Raw genomic sequence first — 20819 nt, 5'->3', positions numbered from 1 at the left:
GGGCCCTGAAAGTCATTAAAGTACACCATCAATGTTGCTCACATCGACTCACCACCGACTCACACCTTCTCAGCTATACTTTGCTGCCGGTTCTCCACATTACTTCAACGACCGTGGAGGCAGCTTTAAATACTGCTTCATCTTGGGCATCTTGGAAACTTGCACTGTAGAAACAAATTACGCCACTCTCTCAAACAGGCATGCTAGAATATAAGAGGACAAAACAAAACCTTTGCTGATGCAGGATTTCATTTTTTTTTCTTCGGGTTTTTCGCCGGCAACTCCGCAAATCACATTTACGATTGCCACAGCTGGTCGGTCACAACAATATCAAAATGTAGCGAGATGGGCTGCACAGTTTACGCTCAAGCTGTTAAGCGAAAGCCGATCAACCCCGCAGTCACATTCCATAGCGTACCAAAAACTGGCGAAAGCTGCTGCTCGTGAAATAGCACTCACACAACAACACACAACACATGAAGTGAGGAAATATCCCTAGGGCACAAGAACTCCCAAGGAAAAAAAAAAAAAAGAAAAGCAGCAACCAAGCCATCATAGGGTAGTGTGCAAAATCTGCCAGCATGTGAGTCTTTTAGACTAACAAAAATAACGGCATTGCTCCCTATAATGAGCCCTTCAAAGCCAAGAAGCTACTGTGCGTCTAACGTATCATGTTTTCACATTTCTGATAGCTCTTGCATACTTATCAACAGAGCATCTGTGTATCATTCATTTAGAAGCAAGACCATGCCCTCTGAATGTGTACCGCAACAATTTCTATCTAGCCAAACTCCACTGCGAGCACGTATCCTCAAAAAGCCTTTCTTTTCAATTTGCACAATAGCAAGGTGGTTTTCTGTGCAATGCAAAAACACACCAAAGCACTGCCACCTTTCGCAGCGACTCACCAAAACCAGCTCAAGTCGCCAATGGTCCAGAATGCACTCAACACGCAGCCTCACACCTCGCATTGCATTATCTGCAGGGGTGGCTAGGAAAAACACCCCAACCATATCACAAGCGAGGCTACACAAGAAACGAGAAGGAACGACGTTATATAACCCAGATCAAATGTACAAAAATAGCGCACTGCGACGTCTTTCAATCTTCAAATGACTTTAACGCCCCTAGCATAGCATGCGCGAGTACGCGACACATGCCAGGAAAAAAGAAAGACGACACTGTTTGACTTACTCTAAAGAATGAGCCATTCCGGCTTCCACAAGAAATGCGACTTCGATGTACACCGGCACAGTCGTGCGTGCGAGAAAAACGAAAGCACCGGACAGGCCGACGGGTACCACTGCTGAAGGTGACCAGGAAGGAAACGTGCACTTCCATTGCAGGCCACAGACAACGAAACGGAGCCAAGGAAAATTTTGTTTCTTTCACACGGGGGGCCTTGCCACTTCGAGTAAACTGCCACTGTCACTCGTTTCCCCCGAGCCGTGAAAGTCACTAAACGAGTCCTCCTACTAGATGTGCGTGACCGGTCCAAGGTGAAAGTCCTTTGCGAAGCACAGTCGTCGCTACGTACACCTTGTTCTCCTGCAGACAGAACACAATGTGCGAAGAGAGCAAAAAAAAAAAAAAAAGTCAGTCATGGTGATTACACTCGCACACTTTCATTGACCGCTTTTGATCTTCATAGACTGAACGATTGTGTTTTTCAAAATTCAGGTATAGAAGCGCTGCATCGGGAAATTCTTGAACATTCTCAACACCTGGTGACCTTAGCCCAGTTTGGCGTCGCCGGTGACCTGGCGAGCGTGATTTATTGGACGTCTGCCTCCCTCCCTATTCCCCCTCTTACCCCCCCCCAGCAACCTTCAGTCCTCTCCCCTTCCTAATAAAAGAATTTATCATCATCATTGACCGCTTCAAAAACAATTTCACCCACTAGTAGGTATTTACTTTTGCAGTCATAGTTCAATCGTGCACTAACACAGTTCAACATTTTTACATTACACTCCAGCGGGTGAAAATACAGTCACATCCACTTATAACAATCCCACATACAATGACATATCGGCTGTAATGACAGAAATTTCTCAAATATACGAATCCAAAGTCCTCCCCATCAAAACTGAAACTGCGTTTAGATTTAACAATCACTTTTCGTTGCTGCTTACTGTTACAACAAGCACTCAAAGCCGTCTTTGTCGAAGAACCATGACAAAAGCGTGCATGGGAGGTACAAAGCGGCATCAACAGCATAGTTTCACATCTCCGGATCGCCGCACACGTGCTCATTTCGTCTACACTGGCTTTCAAAACATGCTCCCGCGGCTTGCACGCGATTGCTCAGCTTTACTGTAGGGCTCGCTGGCCTGCCCGTGTGATCTGCACGTGCGCGCGCATACCGGCACAAGGTGGTGTGGAGGTCATAGCCTCACTACCATATCACTACACGGCTGGTATCCTCACATAGCCTCATACAAGGGGTTCGTACGAGGGCTTGCCCTCGGATGAGGCTACATGCACCTACACTGTGCTGGTGGGTGGTCTGTGGCGGCAGCGCTGCTACGTCTGTGTGTTCTTTCTCGGACGTGCACTCTTTTTTCATACGATAATGTTTAATTAGTCGGCTCGGCAACTACGAGCAGAGTGTAATGGCTGCAAACGAGGGCCATGCGCCAAAGGAATGGAAAGCCATCAATGCCGGCACCAAGGTGGACACCATTGGTGAAATGCGCTCAAGGCAAAACGCTGAAGAATGGCGACGTCAGGTGCTACCTTCTGTCATGGCGGCCACTCGGCGTTCGTTTTGTCGAAACCGAAACAGCCACAAATAAATGACGCCGTAAATGATTGTTTACGCACGGCGATCGACCATCTAATGTGCCAATCCATGATTGGTGTGTTCATAGGCACCCATAGCAGCAGAAAAAAACAACACGAAAATTTCATGCCCATACTCCTTTAACGATAGAGAATGGGAATGACAAGTATGGCGAGCAGCAACGGGTTTCAAGAAGGGACTCCAGTCTAAAGCAAGCTTCCGGTGACATAATAAATACAAGAATTTAAGGCGGAGTAACTTTCTTCTAGACTCCAGTGTTTGAATTACATTGCTATGCCTCAGCTCGGACACAGAATCTGGGCGACGATATTTAGAATAATAAAAAAAAAAAACGAATAGCTCTTCTTTGAATCTTTTCTAGCAATCCTATATTCTTTGTTGTGTAAGGGTACCATACAGCGCAAGCATATTCCTGTTTGGGCGTTAAATGGAGCGTCTCAAAGCTTATGCCGAAGTAAACATAATTTACGAAAGGCAGCAGAAGAAACATTAGTAACGTGCAAATTCCCGCTTAAGGTTGTTAGCTAAAGTTATGCCCAAATATTTATATTCCTGTACTTGGTTTAAAGTATTTCCTATAAGTCAGTACAAAAATTGATGTGGATTCCGTTTTTTGGTGACGAAAAGGGAGACTGTTTTTTCCAGATTTAATACCATGGCTTCAGGAGAGGATGTCAGTGAGTGAGGAGTTTAGAGCTTCTTGGTCATCAATAGAGTTAATATTCAGGAGAGGCTTCAGGAGAGGATGTCAGTGAGTGAGGAGTTTAGAGCTTCTTGGTCACCAATAGAGTTAATATTATTAAAAATAACACAGTCATCAGTGAAAAGTCAAATTTGACGGGCTGTTTTATGACGGAGACATCATTACAGTAAATTAGAAAAAGTAAGAGGCCAAGAATGCTACCCTGAGGGACTCCGCAAGGTGACAGGGAGAGTACTACGCATCGAACTGGCAATGTCTACATATTGGCTCCGATCTGACAAATAATCCGCAGCCCATGCTACAAGAAAAGAAGAGAGCCCAATGAGATGCACTTTGTGAATTAGTTTTTGGTGCGGGACTAATTCAAATGCCTTGATGAAGTCTAAAAAAATTACATCTACATGCCCACCAGCATCAAGGATCGAAGCGAAAAAATGAACAATGGAACATAATTGAGTGGTGGTCGAAAACCCCTTCCTAAAACCATGTTGCAAGGGAGATAGGATCCGGTGCTCGTAAAAAAAAAGTTTAAGAAAGGAGTTTCTACTATATGCTCCAGAAGTTTCCATGAGGAAGACAGAATAGAAATTGGACAATAGCTAGCAAAAGAAAGAGGATTAACCATTTTAAAGATAGGAACAACACCCATCACTTTTACATCCTGAGGTATGATAGCAGATCCAATCGAAGCCTGAAAAATGACGAGGAAATTGGCTAAGGGTTCAGCATAACGACGCAAGGAAGCGTTGGGTAAACCATCAGATCCTGGAGAAGATTTGCTTTAAATTGGGGAGCATGTTAAGAATGCCATCAAACGACACTACGTTAATATCAGGGAAAATAAAATTATTTGGAGGGGGAGCTAGAAAATATGCTGTGAAAATATCAGTTAAAATGGTAAGCGATACTCGAGGAGTTTTCCAACATTAAGCCATTGTGTGAAATCTTATTCGTGTTCTCTTTACATTCGCTGACAAAACTACACAATTTCTGGGGGTCCTTTTTCATAAAATTGCAGAGTAGTATTGAAATAAAAACTTTTGGTCTGATAAGTCGTGCTTTCCCCTACTCCCCCTTTGCAGGTCCGGACCACTAAGCAAAATGTTCCTTCATTAAAACCATGATCACTATTGGTGCTTTGTTGAAGAAAAGCATTCTGTCCTTTTAAAAAGGCCGTGTAAATGTCGGCATCAAACCAACCGCTTGTGCGCATCTCTTGCAAAACAACTCGCATAGCAGCACCGCCGCCAGCGTGGACAAGTAGCACCATCCAGTGGCAGCCGAGGAAGACACTGCGTATACTTGAAAATGCTGACTTTAGCTAAAATAAGCGTTCCCGTGTGCTTTCTTTTTATGCGCAGCAAAAGCACGCAAAGGGCCAAAACAAAGGTGGCTACACCCACAGCACTGCACAAGGGTCGCACAATTATCTGGCCGAATATTGCACCAGGTATTACACCAAAACCGAAATAAACTTGTTGGTTTTGGGGTCGCCGCAAGATCGATCGGCTGGGCTCCTATCATATTGTTTCTACCTTTTTTTTTGTTTTTCGACGTTCAAACATGCCATTAGAAAAAATTCCAGTTCAGTTTTCATAAACTTCTGAAGGAGTATTGTTAAAATATTTGTCGCGCAATTTTAACCACTTTCAACGTAAGTTGAGCAATACAGCCAGCGGCGGCGACACCACTCATCATGTTTTCACAGTTTTCAACCTTATTTTAGAAAAGCTACGCTTAGGAGTGGTATATTCGTGTTCTCGGTGAGGTAATCTGTTGATTTGGAGCGACTTGTATTTTGCCGTTGGTGTCCTTAAGTAGCCATCATTGCTGAGAACCTTTAACCCTTTGCGGTTGGTTGTCAGGCCCTGCCCAAAAATGCAACACGGTCAGAGTGGACTGCTGTTGGGGTACGCCCAACATTGGTGTTCAAGGTTAAATTTTGCTATTTTTCTCACTGTGATGTGCCCACATTCTTTGTATACATGATGCGCCATCTCTTGAGGGATAAGTGAGCTTTGTTTGTCGAAGTTTTCTTCTTTTTGCACTAGGGCTCAGCACAATGTTCAGCACAGGCCTTCTGGATTCCAGAGCGTTTTCACGTGCACGCTGTTCGCTGAGAAGCATGGCCGCTTTCTCATCACGTGCATTCTACGGTGGCGCACTTGGCAAAAGTGACAATGACTTCAGAGAGGAAGAGAACTGCATGCCTCCATCAGTTAGTGATGGCAGTGATTCGACAGAAGCGAGTGACGAAGACCACGACGATGGTGTGGATCATTTACTCTGTGAGATACGCATTTTATCTAAAGGCAATGAAATGCTGGCAAAAGCTTTTTTTCTGGCATCTAGAGGTTTTCATTGTCAATGGCTTTATTTAAAGGTGCACACAGCTGCACAATCATGGTAAGGAAGAGCAGCGAAACCTGCAGTACCGCCGCAACCTCACTCCAACAGCTGGTGGGTGATCTGAGGGCTCGAGCCAAAAAGCGGGGCCCGTCTGAGCGTATGGAGTGCGAGGAAAGGCTAGATGGGACAAGCCTTTTCATCTACAAGCTCCCACTGGCCGAAGCAGCAAGGACGGTGCTGTTTTTAGCTACAGAAAAACAAAAGTAAGCAGGAAAGAAACTGTTTTTCTGCAAAATCTGCAGTAACAACCCCGGCCTGCACCCAGGAGGATGCTTCGAGCGGTTTCACATGCTGCTCAAGTATCGGTCAAGGAGTTCCAAGCAGAATGTAAGAGAAAAATAAATATCCTGCGAGTAGCTTTTTTCGCGCAGTTTTTCTTCGCGGCGCCAGAAACTGGCAAAATAGTTGTGGACCACAACGGCTGGAAAGTGGGTAAACGTTCCAGACCACAAACAGTGGAAGGGGCCATGAAAAGAAAATACCACCTAGTTTAGTTTGAAAGCACTAGCCTTTAGAAACTCACTCAGCACCCAGGGTTCGTACAGGCTTCAAAAGCAAAAATTCAAGGGTTTTCAAGGACTTTCAAGGACCAGAAAACAAATTTTCAAGGTCCCCGGGATTATTTTATAACTTTTTCAACACAATGCAAAAGTTTTTTATTGCACAATACCTAAGCACATTAGTGCAAATTTAGATAGGTGCTAACGGGTTCGTGAATGCTCCCCCAGCTCTATTTTTTATTTCATGGTTGGTAGTTAAAGGTTTTTCTTTTTTCTTGGTGTTTTGCTCAGGCTGTTTGATTTCAAAAGTTCGTTAATGTTGCCTGCATCTCCTGCTTTGTCAGCAAGGGTATCAGTTGAAATTAAATCCGCAAGTGTTGCTGCAAGGCAGGATGAACAATGTGCACGTCCACGATTTGCACGTAAAAGCAAATGCAGATGTAGCGTATGAGGCACAGCAAACATGCAAGGAGCAAGCGTCCACAGACTAGATGGAAGATGCAAGATAGAGAACAGAAGCTGGCTTTCACTGGATTGTATAGTGACATGGACTGGATTGACAAGTGCCTGCTCCCAATGTTGCCTTGTAATAAAAAAAATTCACCAAACTTGTCATTTCACGCAATACACTTAATCTTGATTGTTACAATGTTTCTTTACATTTGTTAGCACCTAAAATCCATGACAAACACTTTAAATTTTTGTGAAAAGGCAGGGCTATTGATTCTCTCCGGAAAAATCGAGGGTTTTCAAGGACCATTTAAAAATTCCAGGACTTTCCAGGCCTTGAAATTGACACTTCTGAATTCAAGGGTTTTCAAGGTTTTCAAGGACCTGTGCGAACCCTGAGCACCATTCCGGCCACAAAAGACAATTTTTTAACCAAAAAAAAGATGTGATAAATATTTATAAACTTCGAAATTTTGCACCCCAGACATGTAGAATGGCCAGCACTGAAAACATGTTTATTAGTGTTTTAAGTGCACATTAATATTAAAGTGATACAATCTAATAGAACTAGAGGCCTCACTGCAATTGCCCAGCCATGTTTCTTGGTTGTGGGTAACGTCGGTGGCTGCCGCTAATAGCACAAACAAGTTCCATGACTGCGTGAAAAAATAGCCAGAAAGCAAATGGGGAGTTACCACTCCTTTTTTTTTTTTTTATTGTCTCGATTACTTGTTTGAAGTTTGCGATAAAATTGGTATCATTGTTATCAGGACAAAGCATTCCTTTTAAAAAAATAAACCAAACTTGTAGTTTGCCTTCATGGCCTTTTTAACCCTTTGCACTCCGGAACTCTTACCAACTTTCCGGCAGTACCAGTCCGTAACCATCTTGGCAGTTTCTGACGCTGCAAAGAAAAACACAAACTCTGCAAGAAAAACTCACAGGATATTTATTTTTGCTTTTGCATTCTGTTTAAAACTCCTTTACCGATATTTGAGCAGCGTGTGAAAGCGCTTGAAGCATTCTCCTGGGTGCAGGCCTTCATGTTACTGCAAGTTCTGCAGAAGATCACACTTTCCCTCCAAACTCCCTTTGTTGTTCTGTCGCTACAAATGGCAAAGTCCTTGCTGCTTCGGCCTGGGAGCTTGTAGATAAAATGGCTCGTCCCAAGAAGCCTTTTCTCACACTCCATACAAGCAGACGAGCCCCACTTTTTGGCTCGAGCCTTCAGATCACCCACCAGTTGTTGGATGAGGTTGTGGCAGCACTGCAGGCTTCCCTGCTCTTTCTCCGCATTATTCTGCAACTGTGTGCGCCTCCAATTAAAACTATTGTGCGCCTCCAATTAAAACTATTAACAATGGAAACCTCTAGATTTCATGAAATATCACTACCTATTCATTGTTTCAACAAAATGCGTCACTCACAGAGTAATGATCCGCATGGTGCTGTCTCCACCACAGTCATGGTCTTCATCACTCGCTTCTGTCGAGTCACTGTCACCACTAACTGATAGAGACACACAGTTCTCTCCCTCACTGAAGTCACCATCGCTTTCACTAAGTGCACCTCCGTAGAACGCATGCGAATACAAAGCGGCCATGCTTCTTAGGAAACAGCGCACGCGTGAAAGTTCTCTGGCATCCAGAAGGCCCAGCTGAGCATTGTGCTGCACCCTCGTGCAAAAAGAGGAAAACTTCAACAAACAAAGTTCACGTATACCTCAAGAGATGGCGCATCATGTATGCAAAAATGCGGGCATATCGCAGTGAGAAAAACAGCGAAGTTTAACCTTGAACACCGAAGTGGAGCGTGGCCTGGCAGTGGACTGCTACGGCCATGTTGCATTGTCGGGCAGGGCACAACAACAGACTGCAAAGAGTTAAGTCACCCGCCGCGGGGGCTCAGTGGATAAGGCGTTGTGCTGCTGAGCACGAGGACACGGGTTCGATTCCCAGCTGCAGCGGCTGCTATTCTGATGGAGGCGAAAAGTGAAAATGCCCGTGTGTATGAGATTTTGGCACACTTTAAAGATCCCCAGGTGATCAAAATTAGTCCGGAGCCCTCCACTACAGCACGCCTCATCGCCTGCGTTGCGTCGGCGCTCTAAACCCTACAATTAATCAATCAATCAATCAAAGGGTTAACCTGGCATCGGTGCTTTAAACCCTACAATCAATCAGTCAATCAATCAATCAATCAAAGGGTTAAGTGGCGCACACTTGCAACATTCCAGAGACAGAACTTAATTTAAATGAGGTCCGTTTATCCCCACCGGGAAGGTCCGTAGCTACCTAATTTCTTCCAGGTACGAATAAAAGTGAGAAAGCATTCCGTCACCATCACTGCAGGCACCCTATAAAAAACTAAGAAAAGCACACGCTGCCGCTTACCGGCTGCTCGACTGGCTAATGGCTGCAACTGTTAGCCAGACGATGACCCGCCCAGGCGTAGACAGGGTCGTAGCCGGCTAGTAGACCTTGCGCCTGGCGTTGGCGGGCAGTGGCTGCTGCTGGGGCGGCAGGCTGTTGATGAAGGCGGCCCCGGGCCCCCGTCCTCCGCGCTGCATCTCCTTCTCGAGCTTCCTCCTCTGGTGCTCCGCCATGCGGCGCTCCCGCTCCGCCTGCCGCTTCTCACGGATCGCCGAGTCCACCTCCAGCTCAGCCTGCTCCTCCCAGCCGGCTTCCGCTCCTCCAGCTTCGTCCTCCAGCACGCCCAAGTCTGCACCCTGGTGGGATCCGAAAGGGGAAGGTTTGGTGAATGCGACACGGTGTTCGGAAGAATGGTTAGACCCTCATACAGCGTAAAGAAACTTCGGAGTGGTCAGCAGTACCTGAAGGAACTTCAATGAAAACTACACCTCCAGTCACAGCGATAAGCACGTCAATTTTAATGTTGTATGTTGCAGTTCTGTCGGCTTTAGAAGAGGAAGGAAACGCAGACAGACGTTCATTCCACACCCTACTTTTCTTCACAGACCAAATATGTCGCAGGTGGGCAGAAAAGAAGGATCTGTTCCTTTCGAAGTAATAGTTGCGTCTCAGCTGTGCAAACATAATGAAACTGAAAAATGGCCCTTCAAGATGATTCCTTCCTCCTCACAAAAACCTCCTCCCACCAGAAAACTTTCTGGAGCAAGAACTACCGTATCTGCACAGCTCTAACGCGCGCCCGATTGTAACAAGCAGGTAAGATTGGGTAGGGAAATTTGAAAAAATAATTTGAAGCCGATTCTACCACACATCTGGCAGAAGAAATTTTATTTGGTGCACGCAGCTCTCGCATAAAAATACCTTGTGCTTCACAAACTTGCTTATCCAGCTACTGCAAAAGAAAGTTTGACATCCACGTCAATGAAGCCTTGAGGTTCAGTGAGGTGGATGTCACTGAGGTGGCTGCATTGAGGTGGTTGTCAAACATTCCTTCGCATAAACTTACCCCACCTTGGGGATTTCCCCTAAATCTGGTCAATTATTCCGCTACTGCGAGCATTAAAACTAAAGCGGGGAACACTGAAAGCTGTTTTCGGTTTTGAGCCCAATTGAGCCTACAACATCAAGTGAAAGAAGGTGCGCGTTAGAATCGTGCAAATACAGTAATGCTTTCTTTTTTTGTTCTTTGTTGATGGCTGAAAAGAGAAAAGGCACAAATTATTAATAAATTATTCTCAAACATAGTGTCACTATTGAGGAGGCCCATCACTGGATGGGCTATGCTGGCAAGATTTTGTACAATGTGATGACAGTAAGAAGAAAAGGCCTACAAAGCCATGTACGTCCTTTGTTGTGTGTTAGGATGTAAAGTTCTGAACGGCACGAATAACCTCAGGGTCAGGCTGCATGGCAGCAGATTTAACAACATGGCCAAATGGCCATGTTGTTGAATGGTTATCTGGCAGGTACAAACCGACACTTGGCGGAGCATAGCATGCCAAAATACTTCAAAAACAGTTGAAAGTTGCGGAACGCGCGGGTTAAATGCGGGCGAAAACATAATGAATTCATAGAGATAACAAAAACATATGAACCAGTTGACACCAATCAAGTCCGTCTACAGTAATCCCTCGTTAACTCGAAGTCGTAACATCCACTGAAAATTTTAAGATAAACGCAGTTTCGAGTAAAGTGAAATCCCGAAAATTTGTGGCCAGGTCTTTGAAATAAGAGCTAATGCTGGTAACAAAAGCTCCACTGCACAGGGCAGTTTTTGTAATAAGGGTAAAAAAATTTTTGTTATGGCTGAAGAAAGAACTGCGTTGGCCAGTTTCGCATTTGCTCTGGTCCCAGAAAAGCGTTCTCTGGCTGCTCAATGCATCACATCAATTGTTGGTCGCCACCACTATATTCTACCTTGCTGTGAAGCAGGCACAGCACCTTTCTTGTTTCTGTCATTGTAGGCACTTCTCCGGGCTCCTTTTTCTCCTCATGATAAGCTGCATCGTCCACAGCTCTCTTCAGCGATGCAGGCGTTGGAAGCATTCGGGTAGCAGGAATATCGGCCTCGTACAGCGTAAATTTGCCATTCACGACCGCATTCGGCGCGTAGTGGGAGCTAAGCATTAGAACGGAGACCTTATCAGCTGTCTGTAGCGGAGTTTGCCTTCTCTACTCCCTGAACATTTGGAGATATCTGTGGCCCCTGAAAAAATGTTTCGAGATAAAGGGGGGCAAATACATGGTGCCTATGGGGGGCAAATGCACGGCGAAGAAAAAGTTTCGACTAACGCAATATTTCGAGATATCCGAGTTAGAGTTACCGAGGGATTACCGTACCTTTGAAAGGCGGCTAGAGCACAGCAAAGCCCAAAAAGCATCACTCCGAATTGAAGCAGCCCATCACAAAAGCGGTCTTGAAGTTTTAAAAGCAATCTTATTTCTTCTCCTGGTCCCTGGTGCCAACCAGAGAGTCTGCCAGTATCCAGAGCGGAGATCGATGGAGGAAAAATATTTGGCCCCATGCAGGCCACCAAGGGAGTCATTGATTTAACAAAATTTGTTGCTGAGCTAGTCGGTGCATACTCAAAGGAAGAAGAAAACGTGGTGCAAACTAGACGTGGACGAAGAAGACAAGATAAGACAGATGCAGGCGCCTGGATCTGTCTTATCTTGTCTTCTTCGTCCACGTCCAGTTTGCGCCACGTTTTCTTCTTTCTTTGAGTCATTGATGTGCGGAAGTGGATATAGTTCCCCCTAGTATTTTGCTGGCCATCATTCGTACTGGTTTTACAACACATTTCCTCGCCTTTGAGCTGTGGGGCTTCAAGGCTAAACGTCTTGTGACAGTGCAGATGCGACAGCACAAACATGTTAAAACCCTCAGCAAAGTGCCAGTATCTTTTACAACACATCTCATGCGCTACATCACGCAATAGTCTCCTCCAAGATTCAGTTTCTTCAGATCCAATTCTCGCGGTTCACATTTTCTCCATCGATGATTTCAAACTAAAGGCATTGCTACTCGTATGTCGTTGGCCATGCATCTGGTGTGTACATATCTGAGCTGAGGGAGTGATGTTAAAGCATGCTCCCATGGCACACCAGTAGCACAAGCCAGGTGACAGAAGCAGCCAATTTACCGTATTTTCCGGTGTATAAGTCTCGGTTTTTTTCTGAAATTTTTGTTGGTGCGTCTTATGTATGGAATAAATTTGGTACATGGTGGCCGTGCGTCGTCCGCGCTCGAAAAGGTGCCTTTGTGCTGCATGAGGTCAGCTCGTGTTGAGACACAGCTCTATGGTCTAAACAAATTAATTATTTGTTGGCGAGTTGGAGGAAGAAAGTTTCGATGGTTTTGCCTAAACACCGTCTGCCTTCTGTGTGTATCATTAAACCATTTTTGAGAAGTTAGTTCTGTCTAGACTTTGGATGGTAGATGCACGTGTCTAGCACTGCTTACCGGGGGATGCGTTCAGAGGCGGCAGCCACCGAACCATGTACTTTCACCGCACTTTCTAACAGACAGGCCTTCTATGAGTTGAACTGATTGAGTGCGTTTTGCATGCCGGTGCGTCTAAAAAAGTGGTGCGACTTATATATGTTTTTTTTTTTTTGTGGAAAAACTGCTGTTTTGAGGGGGGTGCGACTTATACGAAAGTGCGACTTATAGACCGGAAAATACAGTACGTAGCTGTTGCGGGGACACAGCATGGATGAACGTCAGCTGCCCCGTGGCCCCATGCTACCTGGTCAACAAAATAATTGAAAGAAATATTCAGGCCAAAGCCTTCTACGATGACTGTCAATGTGACACTATCAGCACTCTTCCCATTGTGTGGCAGGTATGTGTTCACAAACTGTACTCCCTAATGCCGCCCTTCAACTTCCCATCCCTCCAGTCCCAGCCACTACTCCTCCATCTACCTCGGATTAACGCTCAAATTGATGCTCTGCCACGGGTAAACAGTTAGACAGATACCGACAGACCATAAACTGAGAAACATAGATTAGGAACGCTAATAGCATTGAGAAGTTAGTGCAGTATGTGGCACCCATTCAGAGTTGGAGGGGTCATAAAACAAACCCTACGAGTGCACTCTGTCGCACCTACTTCACAACACACGACACATTGTTGCCTCCAGGGGTTTCCCAGAAATCGAATCAAGGGGCGTGTCTCAATAAAGTGTCTCAAGGGCAGGCAGAATGCTAGATAAACTACACAAACTGTTTCTTTTTTAGTGGATAGTTTAATAATAGACGTCTATTAACCAAGTGCTCATCCCCATGATAAATGTCTTCTTTTAAATTTAATTTCTTTATAAAATTTCCTTTGGTTGTATCACTTGTTTTCAATATTGATAAGCGTTTTTTGTATTTGAAAACATTCTCCATTTGCAGTTTCGTGCCTCGAACCACATTCCTTCCTTTTAATTTTCACCTGACGTCCACTGCAGCTAAAGCTTCCTATCAGGCTTCATATTTTCAGAGAAATTTGGTCCCTGGTTGGACGTAAAGCCCCTTAGATTAAAGTAGACAGGTGCGTATTTTCTCATTCTGTCTTACTTTAAATGGCAACGTAGTATTTCACTCCTCCTTTAATTTGGGCTTGACCAAACTGCCCAGACGTTTAATACAAAAATTGACATGTTTACAGATTCAAGGGGGGGGTGTCCAGAAAAACTAAGGTGGGTCTACACACCCCCTAGGGGGTGTGTAAGGAAATCACTGGTTGCCTGTCTCATCTTCGCGCCATTTTTGTCGTATAAAAATCCTATGCCCATCTTCCCCCTTCAGTCTCCAACCTTCACAAGAGTAGCCAACGCCCACACCCAGCAACCAGAGTCAGTGCACTCACGTGGTAAGGCAGCACTGCCCTCGTGTCCACCTTGAGACGACTTGAGAGGCCGGTGGGCATGGCTTGGCCAAGGCTGTCATCACGCCGAGGCACGTACTGAGACAAAGGACGAGAAAGAGACAGAGAGAAGGACCACAAGGTCTTGCTCAGCGTAGCAGGAGATTTGAAGATTTTGGGGGTTTAACGTGTCAAAGTTACACTTGGGCTACGAAGCACGCCGTAGTGGAAAGCTCCCGATTAATTTTCACCACCCGGGGATCTTTAACGTGCACCGAAATCTCCACACACCAGAGTTTTTGGTTTTCACTTCCATCTGAGAAGCCACCACTGCAGCCGGGATCGAACAAGCCACAGCGGCAGGTGAGACTCAGGTACATGAACTGTCAGTGTGACACAAAGGCGCTAGCTGACATGCTCTGCTTATGTTTTCTGGTTTCTGAGCACTCATAAGCAGCTTCCTTCCTTCAACTTCCTTGGTTATTATTTGTGTAGCAGTGTGGACGATTTTTAAAGGGGCCTTGAAGACAAAATCCAAGTTAGGTTTATTAAAAAGGCTCTTTTGTGCCGATAGCCACAATAACAATTTTATCAGCAACTTCAAACAAACAATCGAGATATTAAAGAAAACATAGTCAACAGTGGCGACTCTCTTGCCACTTTCCGGCAATTTTTCCATGACATCACGGAATCTTGTTTGTGCTTTCACAGCCGCTAATCTAACCCACTGCCAGAAAACATGACTGGGATACTGTGGGTTCCATTCGATCATACCAGTTGAATGCTAACATGCAGTTAAGAACACACTTATAAAAAGGTTTTTAGCACCGTCCCATAACACGCCCCTCCTGTCCATATTACGTCACCATGGCACAAAATTTGAAAGTTGCTCAATATTTCTTGCACTTTTTCGGTTAAAAGAACAGCTTTTGTGGCTGGATTGGATGGAGCTGTGTGAGCTGCCAAAGTCTCGTCTTTTTTCGAACAGAACAAAGTTGTATTTTGGCGATGATTGATTGTAGGATTTAACGTGCCGACGCTACCCAGCCGATGAGGCGTGCCGTAGTGGAGGGCTCCGGAATAATTTTGACCACCTGGGGATCTTTAATGTGCGCCAAAATCTCAAACACACGGGTGTTCTTGCTTTTCGCCTCCGTCAGAAAAGCAGCCGCCGCGGCCAAGAATCAAACCCGTGTACTGGTGCTCAGCAGCACAATGCCATAGCCACTGAAACAAGGTTGTATTTTGTCTTCATGGCCCCTTTAATCGTACTGCAGAGGCAAAAAGTTGTCTGGATGATGTAACGTCAAGCATTGGGCTATAGTTGGTTTGAAATTTGCACAAATCATAGGGCAAGACAAAATCAAGCATTGTGCTGTATGTTTTGCATTGGCAGACTATACTCGGTTACAACTCAAGAACGGCACCACCTCATGTAGTGTATCACTCCGCCAAAGCGCCAGACCCGTGACGTCAGTGCGCGCACGTTTTGAAAGGGGTTTGCTATGAATGCGTGATATCGTCGGCCTTGTTTCACGCAGTTTATTTGTCGTCACTGGAGTCGTTTATAAGCATATTAAGTCCAAAAAATCATAGGAACGGCTCACGCCATGTTCAAAATATTCCCAGTAACGCCCTACTTGCGCCGCGCGGAGAAACATCCGGCTACGGTGATAAGGCACAGCAGCTTTCCAGTGCCGTTCTTAAGTTGTCACCGAGTATAGGAGTTGTAGCAAATGTGAAATCACACAAGACTGCCGGATACAGAACCGTGCTTGGTCATCATTTCTGCCGAACAGGAACACGCATAGTTTGGTGGGCTTGTTGAACTAAAAATTGAACTTTATTTGCAACTGGTGTTACTACCTCAAATCTGCAGCTTTTTCGATCTTTGTGGTCTACACTGCTTTTAGAAGCATGAAATGTGGTCGGAGGTCAAGTGAGCTCAGAGCAATGACCCAACGCTATTGTCCCTGCCCGCTCGTGAAGCTCACTCAGTAAAGTGTTAAGATTTACTTAATGGCCTCTTACACTCTGTGCTTATGATATATTGCCACGAACCATGTATGGGTTTGTTTATTGTTTGTTTACTGCCCAGCCATGCTAGGCTCTGTTATCTGTGTCCCAAGCGAAGCGCGTCTTCCATTCTTTATTTTTATGCCGCACGGGCGGCATTCAGATAAGCAGACTGTTTCGCCCTAACGTCACTAGCCCAGAATAATCTTCTCTGATCTACAATGTTCTGGATGTAAATCGACGGTTCCAGAAACACTCGCGCCGAAAGATAAAAGCCTGCAGAGCAGACGCCGTGGCATTTGATTCGCCGACACTCATCTGCGCAAGTCACTTTGTCGACTGCTTCTTTGCCGCCTCTGTATTTTTTTTTTAGTAGTTAGGGGAGCACAAGTTCGCTCCAATAAACTTGTTCCTTCTTCAAGACAACTGCGTTGTCCTTGGCTTCATGACAATATTGACGGCATTGATTTTGAAAGACGGCATTGATTTTGAACTTTTCAGTTTGGCTTGGCCCTTTTTCAAGTTTCCTACAAATCATGCTTGCGAGAAAACCACCTGCGACACCATAACGCTGCACTGTAATATTACTTTGGCTTGTCATAGGCTTTGTTAAAAGGTGCGAAAGGAACGACAGCAGGGTGAGTTGACTTCACGCTCGGAAAGAAAAATAATAGAAAGAGAAAAACCAGGACAAAAGAACACACAATTGACTGGATGTAGTGCTACTCCAAACAAAAGTTTTCATTGGGAAAAGCATCAAAGTACATGTAACCCCGAGGTCGCGGGTTCGATTTCCGGCCGCTTTTCTGATGGAGGTGAAAAGCAATAACGCCCGTGTGTACGAGATTTCGGCGCACGTTAAAAATCCCTAGGTGGTCGAAATTAATCCGGAGCCCTTCACTACGGCGCGCCTCATCGCCAGCGCTGCGTCGGCATGTTAAACCCCACAATCAATCAATCAAAGTACATGCAACACAAAAACAAACACACAGCCACCGACAGAACGACAAATGGCACAGCAGATTTTTTTCCCTTTCTTTCTGAATTATCAGAAAATGCAATCTCTGATGACATACGGTTCATAGAGGCCTGGTTACCAACCTTCCCAAAGGCAGAGAAACATTCATTAACCACCAGACCTCTATGAACTATACGTCATCAGAGATTGCCTTTTCTGATAATTCAAAAAGGAAGGGGAAAAAGTCTGCCGTGCTGTTTGTCGTTCTGTCGGTGGCTGTGTGTTTGCTTTTTCATTGCATGTAGTTTGACATTCTTCCCAATAAAAATGTTAGTTGTGAAAGGCACTACATCCTGTCATGTGTGCCCTTCGGCCTGCTTTCTTGCATTCATTCCAAGTATTATTTACAAGAGGAAGCTCAGAACACCTGGCAAACAGCAGCTAAAGTCGGTGCCATGCGTTTTTCCAATGTTTCTGTTCGAGTGAAACTGGACCTGAGGAGTTCTGTATCTGCATTCCGAAACACACTCGATTCTTGTAGCTGAGTGGCACCTGGTAGCAGTCCAATTCTTTCCCGCTGGAACCAACCAAGCCTTTACTGAAGCTGTCACACACCACAATGCACAGCAAGAGGGGAAAAGTAAGGAGTAGCATTTCTTTAATCATCGCAGAAAGGAAAACTTGTAAGCTACAAGAACAAAACCATAAAATGTGAGTGGAACAAGCTCGGGCTACGTTCAAAGCTAAACTGCGGCACCTCGACTCCACACTGAAGGTGCAAGCAGGATACCACTCTTACCACAGTCGTGGTCACTTAAAACACCGCGTCGAAGTCATCGATCATCAATAATACCATCACTCATGTGAGCGGAGAACGCAGTCGTGGCTGGACACCCACCTTCTTTTGCCTAATGTTCGTAGGCGTCATGTCTTTGAAGAAGTCCACGTCGTCGTCGCTCTGAGACTCCCGCCTCTGGTCCCCACTGCCACGACCGCCCACGCCTCCTGATGCAGACAAGCTATGCCTCTGCGCACTCGCCGTCGCCGTCTGATTCAGGTCCACAACGTTGCCCGCAGAGTCCACTCCGACCACAACAGGAACATCGTCCTCGTTCCAGGCATCCCAGCTCTGGAGGTCGTCCCCAGAGTTCTGTACAGCACACATCTGCGAAGAGACAGCGGCAGGTGTCTAATTGATTGATTACAGGGTTTAAAGGGGCCATGCAGACAAAAAACAAGTTGGTTTTATTCGAAATATTTCGTGTTTTATAGTGCCCCCCGCGCATATCTGGGAGCAAATGACGCCTTAGTCACTGAGAAATGAATCAATTTAGGTTAAATTTTGATTCTCCCGCCAAATCGTGTGTTTTCGCGACGTCTGCCATGAAGTCACAGGGGCGGGTATTGAAACAAACTCCCAGTGCGTCATTAGGCTTTTCAGCCTTGCCCACCGTCAGTCCTTCCTGATGGCGCTCTATACTGGGCCGCAAACCTTTGTCCACCGTTTCTTTGTTCTCCGACTTTATTTGCACCTGGCTTATGTTTGTTATAGTAGAAAGTAATCGATTTGTGAAACAGGAGGTATGCTCGAAAAACCGAGTCACGTAAGACAACATCGCTTACGCCAATTGGCCAGTGTCGTGTAAGACAACTCTAAAGCGGCAGACGGCTCCGTGCGCCCAGTATCAAGAGCAGTGCGCATCAGTACTTCTATGTTTACGTGTATTTTCATACCTTTCATTGTTTACCCCACCATTCTTAGTGCTTCAAAATGATTATGCATTACATTTAAGCGCAAATAGCTCGTTCGGCAAGCTTATAAGCCCTGCCTAATTTGCGCTTGCTTTTGGTGGCCTCAGCCACGCACACAGCTGTGCATATGATATCATATGTTCTGTTGTGGGAAATGAGCTTGTGGGTCGCATGGCCGTTCCCTTTTTTCTTAATTATATGGCTTATTTGAGCGAAGTTTACGTTGAAAGTGGTGCCCGTACGATTCTAATGAGGCAATCTTTCGAATGAACATAACTTGTGTTTTGTCTGCATGGCCCCTTTAAAGTGCTGAAGCTACACACCTACACCTGGGTTATGAGGCGCGCCGTTGTGGAGGGCTCCCAATTAATTCTGACCACCTGGGGATCTTAAATGTGGGCCCACATCTCGACACACGGCCGTTTTCACTTGTCACCTCCATCAGCAGTGAGGTGAGCTATTCCAAACCGAAACAAGCTGCGAATCACAACATGGCTAGACGAGACGTAAGCATGATTGTTACACGTCATGTGAATGGCTGCGCTCAGTTAAGGAGCGGTGGAAATCATCGAAAGCAAGTCAACTGCTCATGTGTCGCAGATCAAGCTAATCTACCCTGATAAACGAATTCTGCAATACTGGGTGCAGTGACTTTCTGGACTTTACACACTGTCGAAATTCCCCGCCCTTGTTTTCATGCAAATACGCTTGTCTTTGCTTAAATTGTAACTTCATAGTTTAGTAGGCATTGCATGCAGTTAAAGTGTAGCTAGAACACGCTAAATAAGGGTACCAATCAAGTCATTGGAACTATTAGATCTCGTCCTCCCCTACGCGATCTTTAACCTATAAAAAATTACAGGAAAAGGCAACATTCAAAACACTGAGCCACGTAACTGTTCTCACACTCACGCCGATGCCTAACCACAAGTTCGTGTTTGGCTTCTCCGTTCAGCCGGCTGCTGAAGCCATGGGCCGTCACGCCTGGTCGGCGTTAGTATTACCTCGATCACGAAATACATCTCCGTGATCGCGGTAATCTCGAACGAGCTCGTACGGCGTCACTTTACGAGCTTAAGTCATGCAGCACATTCTCGTCACAGTCGCCAGCGATAACAGCTGCTGCTAATGCTAGTCACAGCCGCGATACGCGATACGCTCTAGTTTCCTTGAAGAAACGACAGCCGGCAGCAGCTTGGCGCAAGTAAACGCGCCCAGCCAAGTTTCTGCCCGGTACCTTTTCATCGCGCGGCGTGAGGTACACCGGCAACCCGACGTCCGACGGCCGGCGGCGCATGCGAAAGCAGCACATTGCCCGGCGCAGCACGCCGAAGAAGCCGAGCACCAGCTTCCACGCCTTGCTGACCAGCGTCTTTGCAAAGTTCACCATTGTCGTTCCCTCAGGCGGCTCGGCACCGTTCTTGCTGTTGACGTAACACCTCCGCGCAGGCGGCTACACCAGAGAGACGCGACTCGACTAGGCACGGGACGCACATAACCGCGCTTGCAGGCTCGAGAGTCGCGGCGTAAACACGGGTCGTCGGCACCAGCCGATGGTCGTGAACGAGCATGAAGTAGGAGGGATTGTCGAAATGGGGGCGCCCGGTGTTCCTTGCTCGCACGGAAGCAGGTTTTATCCGAGCAGGCAGCGCTGATGAAGTAAGTGCAACGCTTTCATCTCCGCGAACGGTGACGACCAATGCTAAGAGCTGCAGACATCACGGTGCCGTATGGGGCAAGCATGGAGGAAAGCGTACTCCATGAGGACAGTCATATGATAAATGTTCGAGCTGCCATCTAGCAACGTTCGCTTCGAATTGCTTTTTGTCCCCGTTATCGTCTTGAACGAGAGTTATAGCGTCGGATGCAGTTTTCACTGGCTTTCGCACTGTAATTGACAAAGGCGGCCCATCCCTGTCGTAAACGCCAACCGAACATACA

At 45.9% G+C, this 20819-nt stretch overlaps 1 protein-coding gene across 1 annotated transcript; it reads right to left on the bottom strand.

Annotated features, from left to right (window-relative positions):
• Positions 1-24: 24 nt before the first annotated feature.
• LOC144174990 (uncharacterized) lies at positions 25-20767 on the bottom strand. The gene is made up of 5 exons (XM_077703997.1): positions 20116-20767; positions 18025-18291; positions 14156-14251; positions 9259-9593; positions 25-1548 (listed from the first exon to the last, which is right to left on the bottom strand). The coding sequence occupies exons 1-4, from the start codon at positions 20266-20268 to the stop codon at positions 9336-9338; spliced, it is 774 nt and encodes a 257-aa protein (XP_077560123.1). The 5' UTR covers positions 20269-20767; the 3' UTR covers positions 25-1548; positions 9259-9335.
• Positions 20768-20819: the final 52 nt, after the last annotated feature.

The sequence above is a fragment of the Haemaphysalis longicornis genome, unplaced genomic scaffold (genome assembly GCF_048455015.1).
Source record: "Haemaphysalis longicornis isolate Haplotype H1 unplaced genomic scaffold, Haemaphysalis longicornis Haplotype H1 scaffold_3, whole genome shotgun sequence".
In the NCBI taxonomy this organism is placed as follows: Eukaryota; Metazoa; Arthropoda; class Arachnida; order Ixodida; family Ixodidae; genus Haemaphysalis; species Haemaphysalis longicornis.
The sequence above is the reverse complement of the archived record's forward strand: the minus strand, read 5'-3'. Positions and strand labels throughout refer to the sequence as shown.

Excerpts from the sequence above, each read along its gene's own strand:
- LOC144174990 (XM_077703997.1), bottom strand. The coding sequence starts at position 20,268 with ATGGTGAACTTTGCAAAGACGCTGGTCAGCAAGGCGTGGAAGCTGGTG. Across the intron at positions 18,292-20,115 it reads TCACGCCGCGCGATGAAAAG|ATGTGTGCTGTACAGAACTC; the intron begins GTACCGGGCAGA and ends GTCTCTTCGCAG. Across the intron at positions 9,594-14,155 it reads GGGCAGTGCTGCCTTACCAC|GGTGCAGACTTGGGCGTGCT; the intron begins GTGAGTGCACTG and ends GGATCCCACCAG.